The 13,434-nt window shown below is 35.8% G+C and overlaps 1 protein-coding gene across 1 annotated transcript in view; it reads right to left on the bottom strand.

Annotated features, from left to right (window-relative positions):
- Lrp1b (LDL receptor related protein 1B) overlaps positions 1-13,434 on the bottom strand; it is a 1,777,071-nt gene that overhangs the window by 72,581 nt on the left and 1,691,056 nt on the right. Inside the window, exons 78-79 of the mRNA XM_041674488.1 lie at positions 7,750-7,973; positions 6,301-6,407 (exon numbers count right to left, since the gene is read on the bottom strand). Coding sequence (XP_041530422.1) covers positions 6,301-6,407; positions 7,750-7,973 — 331 coding nt within the window. The remainder of the gene's footprint in view (positions 1-6,300; positions 6,408-7,749; positions 7,974-13,434) is intronic.

The raw sequence follows: 13,434 nt of genomic DNA, 5'->3' as shown, positions 1-13,434 counted from the left end.
AGGCGGCCGGGGTGCTAGGAACGCAGCCCCGTTGCCCCTAATTACTACAGTGGTTGCCTGGATCTTTTGAAATTAATATAGCTCAATGCTATCCTGATGGGTGGTCAGGATATGTCAATGTACTTCCCCTCTTTCCAGTGTAACTTTGAGGTCTCCTAAGGAAGGGCAATCTTTAGCTTACTTGACCTAGACTACCTTAGCTACCTAGATGACAGATTTGATTTCTCACAGTGATAAAGCCATTGACTGTGTGAGTTATCCTTTTGTATCATGTTAATGAAGTCTTTTGTTACCTTATTCCCCGGTTTACTTTGGGTATAATACCTATGGAAAAATAATAGGCGAATATCAGGGTTTCAGTCACTGGAGAGTTCTCCCAACACTTTCTATGTTTCCCAAATATTGTTTATAAATGCTCTTACATTTAGATATGAATAATTTACATTGGTATAAATCTTGATTTATTGATATAAATTTAAGGTCAATTTTGTTATATGTATATGTATTTCTGATCTTGATTAAGGTATTGTGATTGTGTAGCTCATTAAAAATGTAATGTATAATTAAGAAATATATGCTAATAGATAATCATCAATAATAGTCAAGTTTGTAGTCATGTTAGTTAGATTTTCTGAATGTACATAGATATATTTCAGATAGGCATTCTTTATATCTTTCAAAAACTTCAGAATATGGCATTTAGATGTTTTAATTACTTAGGATTTTTCATGACAATGAGACAGGTCTGCTACTGGCAGCATCAAGCTACTTCCTGAGAAAGATGGACATTGAAGATGCTCCTATGGAGTTGGTTAGCCATTTGGGTAAGAAACTGTTCTTCCCTGGACTGTTGCATAAACTGGACACAAAAAACCCACAGAGAGATGACTGTTAAACTTGCCTAAAAGTGAAATGATCCTTTGGGGTTCCTGTTTCATGAAAGAATCTGTGAGACATTCTGCAGGATACAAAAGAAAGTCACCAAACTGTCTTTGAAATCTCCTGGTTTTTAAAAAAGTCTGCTGAATACTATGGGCCTGAAGGCCAAAGATGGATGCCAAAATGGTATAGAAGAATGTTGGGTAACTGTCCATGCAGCAAGACGTGTCTGTCATTTATAGAGTTTTGGAAGTTGCTTATAATGTACTTCCTGTTTACTTAGGTAATATTATATCCTTCTGGAGTCTTTGATGGAGTTGAAGAATAGATAGATAGTTATAGCTTTCCTTAGTTATGATAAAAGATAAAGTAGATATAAATATTGTAACTGTAATTCTTTCTTGATAACTGTTTTGTTTTATTAATTTTACTATATTAAAATTAAAGCCTTCGTTTTGTTTAAACCAAAAAGGGGAAATGGTGTAGGAGGTCCTTCTGTTTGTGTGTTGCTTTCATTGTTTAATATATAAAGAAACTGCTTTGCGCCTGATAAGGCAGAACTTAGGTAGGTAGAGAAGATAGAACTGAATGCTAGGAAGAAGGGCAGAGGGAGAGAAGTCATGGATCTTCTGCCTGAGATAGACACCTGCCTGTAAGCCACAGTCACATGGCAATACACAGATTAATAAAAATAGGTTAAATTAAGATGTAAGAATAAGCCAATAAAAATCTATAGCTAATGGGCCAAGCAGTGTTTTGATGAATATAGTTTTTGTGTGGTTATTTCGGGTCTAAGCTAGCCAGGCAGCTGGGACAAAAGGCAAGCCCTCTCCTTTAACACAAAAGGTTTGATTTTCTATTTGCATCTCACAGTTTAATAACTATTGTGTAAAACAATTTAAACTAAAAAAAATAGTAAATTTTTACTAATAGTAAGAATAATGCTTTGATGTTTATTCATTAATTATTGTGGACATTTTAAGGGATACCTACTTAAGGCTTTGCCATGATATACAGAAAATTAAGATTTTTTATTTTTAAAAAGCATACTTTATAGGGCTGGGGAAATGCCTGAGAGATTAAGAGCACTGGTTGATCTTCCAGACTTAAGTTGTTCCTCCTGAGTTCAATTCCCAGCAACCACATGGTGACTCACAACCATCTGTAATGAGACCTGCTGCCTTCTTCTGGACTGCAGGGATACATGCAGACAGAACAGTATATACATGATAAATAAATAAATCTTTTTTTTTTAAAAGCGAACTTTATATATTATATGTGGGTATGAATGAGTATAGTCCATATAGAGTTATATATTTGAATGTTTAATTCCTATTTGGTGTGATATTTAGGACAAATTAGTATGTGCTGCCCAGTTGAAGGGGGAGCATCATGGGTGTGGGGTAGCATTTGCTGTTTCAAAAGTCCATGCCCTCCCAGTCTTGCACACTCTCTGTGGATTAGGTATAAACTTTCACATGCTGCTATAATGCTTTGCTTGCCTTCCTGCTATCATGCTTCCAGTTGAGATAGCCATGGACTAACCTACTGAAACTGCTAGCAAGTCCCAAATTAAATACTATCTTTTAAATGTGTCTCTTCACAGAAATAGAAGAGCAAACAATACTGTCAGTTGCGTATTAAATAACATTGTAATAATTTTGTGTAGCTTTAAATAGAAGAATAAAAAAGATTTTTCAGTTCTACTTTCTTTATAATCCCAACATAGTCATAGAAACACAATCTGCTTTAATGAATATTTTACATAATTATTTGGAATTATCTGTGAAATAAATTGTTGAATTCATTTGCAAATAAGAGCAATTGACAGTTAAATATTCCTCACCTTGGTCAGTTTTATGTCAAGCTCACGAAAGAAGAAGGTTTGTAGTCCTCCTGCCTCAGGTATTTTTTTCCATCAGGCATGTGCTGTGTACAACAGCATATACTATTTTCCCTTTGATACACTTTTATTTAACTATGAAATCACTGAAATTTAGGATCCTATGATTAGACTTTTTTTGTACCTTCACTTTCAAACTTGACTTTCTAAAATAGTCTGCATTTTTAGCCTCATTTCTGAATCCCTCCTCCATCTTAACAGGGCTAGCAACTTCCTTTGTATTGATTTTCCATATCAAATTTAGTGTTCTGAGTTCCAACACTAAAACTTCTATCATCTATGAAACATTTCCATTGAGGTAAGGTAACTTCCCTTTCTGTGGCTAAGAGACAGCAGTCCACATCCTGAGTACTGTTGTAATCAGGTTCAGCCTGTGTCAAAGCCTACTTACCGTCCTAAAAAAGTGAGCATATATTTCAATGTCTCCACTGTTAATTATACTTCTGATGCTCCTTTTTCTGTACTCCTCTAACCTTCTATGCAATGGAGGGTTGTAGGTACTTCCAGGGCAGGTTTCTCTTCTCTTTATTGCAATTTTCAAGAATTGTGCTTACTACATATTGAGTGGTCAATAAGCATTAGCTGATAAACTTAGCAAACAATCTAAAAGTCTGCTATTGTGAGTGGAACAGATGTTATCAAAGCAAAACTTCTAAGATTATGCACAGGATCTAAATGATAGACAGCCTCATATCTGCTGTGTGTAAAGAATCCTATCTTGTTTCCACTTTGTAAGAATTCAGTGCTCCCACCATGATATCTGACTCTCGCCCTAGGGCCTCAATTTCATCACTTTTTAATGATAAGGAATTATAATGAAGTACATAATGAAGCCATATCACATCTGACAAACTCTTGCTTACCTTATATTACTCCAGGCAAACTAAGCTTCTTTCTATCTTGACACGTATAAAGCACATCTCCTAACAGAATTTACCACCCTCACTGCATGAAAAGCTCTTGTACCACATATTCACATGAGTGATACTTTGTTTTTGGTATAAAATGCCCCACACCTAAAGGTTTGTATCCTGGCTAGTGTTTATTATCAACTTCACACAACTTAGAATCACCTGAGAAGAGGGAAGATAAACTAAAGAATTGCCCTCATGGCATTTGCCTGTATGCTAGGCATGTCTGTGATTGTCTTGATTGCCAGTTGATGCCTGAGGACCTAGCCTAGTGAGGGTGGTACAGTCCCTTAGCAGGTAGTTCTGGACTATATAAGAAAGCGTTCTGAGTATGAGCCAAATAGAAAGCCAGTAAAAAGTATTCTTCCATGGTATCTGTATCAATTACTGTCTTGAAATCTAGTCCTGACTTCTATGTGTGATGAGCTATAACCTGAAAACACAAGTCTTTTCCATCCCCAATTTGCTTTTGGTCATAATATTTTATCCCAGCAACAAAAAAGCAAATCAGGTGCTATTCAAGGCTGTGGAAATATAGGGAGTTGGGAGGACGACGTCAAAGTTTATTCCTGGTTCTTGGCTATGTGTTCCTCTCCAATTCATATCTTCCATGGGGTAAGCAATGCCAATAAAACACTGAGAGTACCATATTATTATCTTTCACCTCAGACTCAAGCAATAGATGTGGCTAAAATGTTTAAAAGCTCTCAGCCCAAGTAATCTTCTTTCTTTGGAGGTATGTGTGGAGACTCAAAAATATGAGCCTATTTCTACCTTGTTTGAAGGCCAGAAAGTTTCAGCTTGTTCAAAATTGTTAACAATAAGTATGGATACACACCCTGACCTAGGATGTGTTTATTGGTATTTTGGGCATTAAGATGGCCCATAAAGGTATATTCTTTTCACCCTGGTCGAAGATGAGAGTATGCAAGTATATTTCCGCTCTTCTTTTGAATTAGGAGGTTTGACCTAGGGAGTGGCTGCCTTCAGGATACTTGGTCTAGGCTGGGTTCACAGCCTAAACAACAGAATGCTTTCCTCGTGAGTTAATGGCTTGATGTCTCAAAGTTTTGAAACATGTATCTGTTCTAATTGCATCTCGTTAAATCAGTCTTTTGTCTTCTTTGCCTTTTTGTTTTGGGATATGAAAGTATATGAGAAATTAAGTGCAGGCTGTTTCAGTATTCACTGGAACTCCTTCCCAGTACTATCCTATTTCTGTTTTATTATTTTCCCTGGTGTCTTTGTTCTCTTTTCTTCTTTTTCTAATCTGCATTCCCCTACCCTGGTAAGTGACATCCTTGTTGAAATTGGTCCCTGACAGTTATTTCACTCAAGAGTTAGTCACAGTTAAATAAGACAAAAAGACAACAACAAAAACTTAACACAATTGGCTGTCTTTTTTATTCGTGTTACTTCTTAAGCGACAAATTTTACAAGTGAGGTATTTGAACTCATAATGAAATATTATCCCAAACAATTACCCATCCTAATGGCTTTTCTTGTTTATATGGTAATTACAACTGCCTAAAATTATGCAAGTATGTAAAATAACCTCTACCATGACGTGTTTCACAATGGCTGACACTTGCTTCACGAGTGTAGAAGCTTTCTTCAGTTCCAAAAGCATGTGTTACTTGAATGAAAGACATGGCAGTAGACTTAATCCCCCAAACTTCTCAATTCCATAAAGAATAAAAATGGTAGACTCAAATGAAACTCACAAAGTAAACTAAATTTAATAAATATGTAACAACCAAACTTATTTTAAAGTGTGAAAGATAGCCAAGTATAAATAAAAAACAAAAAATGTACATCATGCAAATGAACCACCATTCAATTCTTTTACTGGTAGGCACAGAGCAGGGCGGGAGGCACAAAATTTTGAATTATGGTATTATGACTGAAATGTTTAAAGTTTGGCATTAGGCAGTTTTAAATAAGAGAGAGAGAGAGAGGGGGGGGAGAGACAGAGAGAAAGAGAGAGAGAGAGAGAGAGAGAGAGAGAGAGAGAGAGAGGAACAAGCCTTGGGTTGTCTGATGAAGGAACACGGAACGAGCAGGAAATATGGAATGAGTCAAGACTGGAGCCCTGAGTACTGGTCAGGGAGCAGAATATTGGGAGTTTTAGGTGAGATTTGGGAAGAAGAGTGAGAAAACAAAAATAAAAACTGAATGCAAAGTCATGTACCATGAAACCAGACATTTTACAGAAAGTAGTTATATTTGCTATCTTTGAGTTCATTTCTGTTGGTATGCTCTAGAAATATTACCACATATATCATTAACATTAACATGCATCCAAATAAATACGCCAAAGCATTGCTAGGATCTATCAAAGCTTGATTCATGTAAGAACCTACTAATAGACTTATGACTTAAGCAGTTTTCAAATAACATCTTAAAATGAAGGTGGCATATGATAATAACTGCGTTTAGAGTCGGGAAACAAGACTATAGAACGTAGATGAATTCTGTAATATCATACTACACCATATTTTATCTACTCAAAAATGTTTTAGCATGAAGAATACTGGAAAAAAAACTGTTATTACTAATAAGCCTATCATCTTGCTTCGTGTTTACTGCATGCCAAATCCATCATACCTGTGGGTCTCTGTAAGTTTTTTTGGACTAAAATCCTCCTCAGAGTGCCATCCATGGCTGCTTCTTCTATATGGGAATGGTCCCCAATTACAGTCCAGTACATCATCCTGCAGAGAGTAGGTCAAGGAGATTAGCTTGAAAAGAGTGCTGTAAAAACTGCTGTCTTCCTTTACCAGTGTCTAATCAGATCACATTTGTCAAGTGATCCAGTCCCCTCAATAAGCATATTCCTGACTTAAATTGATGTTCAACTCCAACTGCCAATCTTGTAAAACAATATTGCAAATAAAACCTTACCCAAATGTCATTGTTGAGGTACTTTATTTAATGACATACATCATAGCTTAGTATTTGTTGTATAAATTTTAGCTTTGAAAACCCCATAAAAACCTCAAGAGAAAACTATTTTAAAAGCTTGTAGTCATCTTATACTGACATATGATTTAATAAATAGAGATGATACAAAGACAAGTGGGTTATAAAAGTAAAATAATTATTTAAATGGAAACAGACATAAAACTCGAAGGGGGACATGGTGGGCAAGGGGCTTTGAAAGAGTCGTAGTGGGGAAGAGGGTGACAACATGATCAAAATACTTTATATAAATGTTGTAAAAAATTCTAAGAGGAGGTGGAGAGAACTGGGAAGACTGGTGGGAGGGAAAACTGAGGCTGGATGTATGATATGAGAGAAAAACCTTTTTTCAATATTTTTTTTTTAAATATTGAAGTCATTAGAATGATCCAGAAAACAGTACTTCTTTCTCTCTCTTTTCTTTTTTCAGATAGGAAAGCCCAGGCTAGCCCTCAAGTTCATTACAGAGCTGAGGCTGGTCTCGAACTCCATATCCTTCTGTCTCCAAATGTTGAAATTACAGGCAGAACTAAGTATTTTTGCAAAAAAAATTGTCTTTTCATTTACTGGATAAGATTTTCTACAATTCTAGTGTTTGGGGTTCTTTTTAGGTATTTAACACTTTCATTTAATGTTTCTTTTCAACATTGCATGGATAGGCTTTTCATTTTTTAACACAGAAAGGACATCTTCAGATTAAATAATAAAAATGTAAAGAGATTGAAATATGAGTATGTCTTTACATATTGTTTTCCTTAAGCTCTAAGCATTATATTTAATATTTTTAAAGTCTAGAAAATCCAATTGATGTTTAATAATGGTAGTCATGTGATCATCATGTCAGTTCCGCTGTTTTGTAAGCCAAATAAACATATGAGACAAAAGAGAGATAGTCACAAATATATTAATTGCATAATATAGAAAACATTTATGAAAATATTATGTGTCAATATCTGAGAAAAAAGTTATGATAAACATGATGGAAATATTTGATATTAGAGAAATTTTCAACCCTGAATAAAAGTGCAGAACAAAATCTGTAAATGTGGATATCCATATTCTATTGAGAAACAGAAGCACCAAATATCAACCTACCCTCTTTTAGGATTTACAGCAATAGCATAGGGCTCGCCAGCCATATTTGTCAACAGTCTGGTGCAGTTGGGGCCATTGAGCTGTCCTACATTGATGGAGTACCTCAGGCTAGTCCAATGAGTAGTATAGTAGCTAAACCAGTGCATTCTAGAGTGATCAGTCCAATAAATATTTCCTGCAACCCAGTCAACTGCAATGTCTCGAGGCCTTTTAAATTCAGGACACTAGAAGAAAAAAAGAAAAGCAATATATCACAGTATTCTCCAGGGGAAATGAGTATCATTTTCTGTATCTACACTTTAGGAAGGAGGAATGATAAGAAATATTCTAGGTATTATTACATGATTTTGTTTTCCATCATTACAGAGTCAATCTATCCACTGAAGAAGAGCAATACCTTATATTCCTAACTTTTGTTTAATGTCATGTCTGAAATTTACCCATATCCTCGAGTATTTGATTTACCAATATTCTTATTAATAGGTGCAATTTAATTTTATGAATATATACTGATTTGCTTCTTAATATTCAGTCAATTCTGTCCACTTATGCTGTTTACAAGTTTAGGTCATTGCAATTAACATGATGTATATCTTTGTAAATGGTAATTAGAGTATACACACTCATTTTTTTAAAAAACAATATTTTCAGGAATATAAAGGTATAATCCTAAAATATACACATATGCTCACCTTGAATAAATTGTGCTTTAAAGTCATTTTAAAAGTCTTTAACTAATATGCATTTCAGCAATGTGGAAGCAAAAATTTCTCTGGATATCTGCCACATACAATTGGCTTTACAATTGGAAAAACAAGTAGTCTAGACAGATACATTAACATAGCATAAACATTTTCAGCATGTTTTCAGGAAAGCTGAAATATCTGTTTCAGAGCTTGGCTATTTTAATTATTTTATTTTCCAGAATTATCATGAGACAAAGGTAAAGGAATTCATATGAAGTGTTAGCAAAAATATATTTGTTGAACTCTTCAGTAACTTCATCACAATGAATGAAAATAATTAAGCAATTAACCTGACATGGTCAGGTTTATTGTGAATAACCAGAAGTAAGAAAGGATCCCCAGGGGTATTATATCAAGACAGAAGCAATTGTTTCAGGTGATGATCATTAGGATCTTGTCAGAGTGCGAAAATGTTATTTTAACATATAGTCTTTTTTATGATTCAGTGAGGAACAGATAAGAGTGGTTCTCTCAAAAGAATACAAGGGATCAGAGATCAGTGATTCCAAGGCAGTCAGTGCCTGCTGCTGACTACTAGTTCCTAGGAGAAAGGAAGATGCCTTTAATTAACTATGGAACCCAGAAGCACTTCCCAATATGGGAACAGGGATTCAGAAAGGGCAGAAAATATGCTAAGCAGGGCCTTGTTTGCTGAGTAACCAACACCAGCTATTTATCATACTCTTTTTATTTTGGTATGAAGTTTCATGTTGCTCAGACTGACCTTGGATTTGATCGATAGCCCAAACTTTGAATTATAATTTTCCAGTCATAGTCTCCAAAATGACTAGGATTGCAGGCCTGAGCCACAAAGACCACTTGGAATATTCTAATGATTTCTAACATCAGAAATTCCATATATTTTTGGCTTCATAACAATTATAACATTTAATAGTACTGCATGTCTCTAACAACAAATACTATATGTATAACCAATATGCTCAAAGTTTTACCATTTAAATGTAAAATGCTGAGATCAATGCTCTCTAGAAATCTTATATATTATTCATATGACAAATCATAGATAGCTAAGATATCAAGTTATTTTATATTATTCTCCAAACTTTTTTTAAAATTTAGCAGTAAAATTTTGTTAACTGTATTTTTTGAGATTAGCAGAATTTAAAAGTAAATAAATATCAAATGGCATATACATTGCATGTCAGTGTAAATCATAAGCTTACAAAAATAAAAGACAGTGTGTTAAATTGCTATACTATGCTGTTTCAAGCCTAGAATCGAGTACTATCATGTTTGTAACGTCAGCAGAACAAACCTTTGTGGTGCAGGACGTGTGATGATCCTTCTATAGCAAAGAAATATACTTTTCCTGTTGTCAGATTTAAGCACAAACACTCAAATTCTTTTCTTAATTATATCAGGGTCAAAACTATGGTAATTTCATTTAAATTCCTTTCTTTTAAAATTAGTCTTTTATGTTATTTTATTTATGAAAAAAAGCTGTTTATTTTTCAATTTTTGTGTGAAACCCCAAGCCACAGATGACTGCAAAGCTCCATCCCTCACATTTTAGACAACATTGCAGTTGGATTTAGTGGTAATTCTTCCAGGTAACAAGTGTATTGAAGACGGAACCAACATGACTTCTTTAAATACAAATCACATTGTTTCTAGTTTAAAGTACATGTCGAAAAAAATAAAAGGGTTGGCATTCATTTTAACCACCAGGGATCCCAGCAGTGTGACATAAAAATCTCTACTGTCTTGCATTTGCCTGTTCGCTAAGGAGGTTGAACATGACCTTTAGTGTCTTTTGGCCATTTGAACTTTGAGATTCTATCTTACACCCATCAGAATGGCTAAAATCAAAAACACCAATGATAGCCTATGCTGGAGAGGATGTGGAGTAAGGGGGACACTCATCCATTGCTGGTGGGAATGCAAACTTGTGCAACCACTTTGGAAATCAGTGTGGCGATTTCTCAGGAAATTGGAAATCAGCCTACCTCAGGATCCAGCAATACCACTCTTTGGAATATACCCAAGAGATGCCCAATCATACTGCAAAAGCATCTGGTCAACTATGTACATAGCAGCATTATTTGTAATAGCCATAACATGGAAACAACCTAGATGCCCCTCAATGGAAGAATGGATAAAGAAAGTGTGGAATATATACACATTAGAGTACTACTCAGCGGTAAAAAAAACAACGACATCTTGAATTTTGCATGCAAATGGATGGAAACAGAAAACACTATCCTGAGTAAGATAACCCAGACCCAAAAAAAGATGAATATGGTATGTACTCACTCATTAGTGAACTCTAGCCATAAACAAAGGACATTAAACCTGTAGTTCGCAAGCCTAGACAAGCCAAATAACAAGGTGAACCCAAAGAAAAACATATATAGATCCTCCTGGAAATTGGAAGAAAACAAGATTGCTGGGCAAAAGTTGGAAGCATGGGAGTGGGGTAAGTGTGAAGATGGGGTTGGGGGAAGGGGAAAGGAGGAGGGGGAAAGGGAGAAGGGAAAGACTGGAGAGAACTTGGGGAAGTGGGAGGATGGAGATGGAGGAAGGGAGGATATAGGAGCAGGGAAGAAGATATCAACATTAAGAGAGCCATTTTAGGGTTGGCAAGAGACTTGGCTCTAGAGGGGATCCCAGGTGTCCACGGGGATGTCCCCAGCTTGGTACTTGGGCATCAGAGGAGAGGGTGCCTGAACTATCCTTGCCCCACTATCACACAGATGATTATCTCGAATATCACCATAGAATCTTCATCTGGCGAAGGATGGAGATAGAGACAGAGATCCTCCTCTGAGCAACAGACTGAGCTCCCAAGGTCCAGTTGAAAGGCCGAAGGAGGGAGAAGACGAGCAAGGAAGTCAGGACCGCAAGGGGTTGGTCCACCCACTGAGACAGTGTGCCTGTTCTAATGGGATCTCACCAAATCTAGCTGAACTGGGACTGACCGAGCATGTGATCAAAATGGACTCTCTGATTGTGGTTGACAGTGGGGACTGACTGAGAAACCATTGATAAAGGCACTGGGACTTGTTTTTACTGCATGTACTGGCTTTTTGGGACCCTAGTCTATTTGAATGCACAGCTTCCTAGGCCTGGATGTAGGGTGAAGGACCTTGGACTTCCCACAGGGCAGAGTTCCCTGCCTTCTCTCAAACAGGGAGGGGGAGGGAAGAGGGTGAGTGGGGGAGCAGGAGGGGAACGGTAGGAGGGGAGGAAGTATAAATTTTTGAATGGAAAACAAACAAAAAATTAAAAAAAAAACTCTACTGACTTGTTTGCTTCTGTTTTCTTTAAACTCCTTGATTGTCTGATGAAGTTTCTGACTTCTGCTTTAAGTTCTGTGCCCCAGGAGGATTCATCTAGATAATTTTCACTTGAGAACATTCTTTGGGACCGGTGGACGAAGGATTTCTATGAGGCTCTTTTAGTCTTCCAGTCACTTGTGGATTTGTATTGGTATTGACTTCTGTTGCTGGTTCTATTACCTGGTTTCTAGATCAAGGGATGTGCCCATGTTTTCTTATACCTACAAAGCTTAATATTGTGTCAATGTTGGTGATATTTATTTAATTCTGACTGAAATAGTGATCACATCAGTTGCAATATTTATTCTAGGGAAAGGATGGTAGCAAATTAAGAATACAAGAAGATATTGATTCACAGCACTTAATCTTTGCTGATTTCAACGATGCAGGGTGCTTTATTTACATAAGAAGGACAAGCAAGAAGATATTGCTCATCACTACTCATAAGGGCCTTTTCGGATTATCATGCAATTACATCTTTTTCTTTTGTTTTGAACAATCCCCACATTCTTTCTTGCTCTCTTTACAATTCATGGGCTCTTCATTCATTACTAGTACATGCATATATGCACATATATCACAAATATATTCCCTAACACTTAACTATAACCTGCACAATCCGGTTTTTATTAACACTTAACTATAACCTGCACAATCCATTTTTTATGTGTAATATATATTAAATAACCATTTAGTGTCCTCTTTCCTGGATAATATTATTTCTTCCACTTTCATCATTCTTTAGTTTCTTGTGTTAGGGCTTCATGGAAGTTCAAAGATTTTGAGTGATATCACCCAAGAAAAGTGACTAATACTAAATAGAGAAGAGAGACAAAGACAGAAGCTCCTGTTACAGCTAATATTCTATTTGATTGAACAAAAAGCTGAAACAACAGATTATGTATTCTGAGTCACAAAAACAGGAAAGAGAACAGCATGGAAATACAGAACAGTTCGTTATGAACCATGTAACCCTAAACAGACAGAGAGAAAAGCAAAACAAATCAAAGCATGTATAATATTAGAAAGAAATAGGACATAAAATTGTTCATTGGTTCTTAAAGTTAGATCAAGCTAATAGGTCAATGCATCTGACAACACAGTGACATGTTCTGTTTGGAAGAGTCTGAGCAGATGACCATTCTGACAAACGAGGAGTTTTTTAATACAGGTGCACAAATTAGAAGACGTGTGCTGCCTGATTTCTTCACAAAAAATAAAAGGTCTCTATTCTGCTAAGATTTCTAAAAACACATAGAAGTTAAATACCCTGAGGCATCTTCCTATAAATACATTAGTCAACTGAATGGATTCATTAAACCTTGAAAAGAAATTGACAGCTTAATTTTAACAAAATTGGAAGTTTGTACTTTAAATATCAAATCCTGTACACTATACATTGTATGCTATCTGTCACAATTTTAGCTTCAGTACTAAAAATACTTTTCTGAACATATTTGTTGTAAAATAAAAAGAGAAAGGGCCTATAAAAGTGTTTGAGCAATTAAACTCTTGAAATTATGCCTCCTTTTAAAAAAATGTTAGGTTTGACTATATATTACAAGTGACCTGGTCTATAAACTCACCTAACACACTAAAAGTTTCAACCTATCCTACAGTCCAGTCAAGTCTGAGGCAAC

This window comes from Microtus oregoni, unplaced genomic scaffold, assembly GCF_018167655.1.
Source record: "Microtus oregoni isolate MIOR12 unplaced genomic scaffold, Mior012 000025F_ref0000491, whole genome shotgun sequence".
Taxonomy (NCBI): Eukaryota; Metazoa; Chordata; class Mammalia; order Rodentia; family Cricetidae; genus Microtus; species Microtus oregoni.
This window is presented reverse-complemented; position numbering and strand designations above follow the sequence as displayed.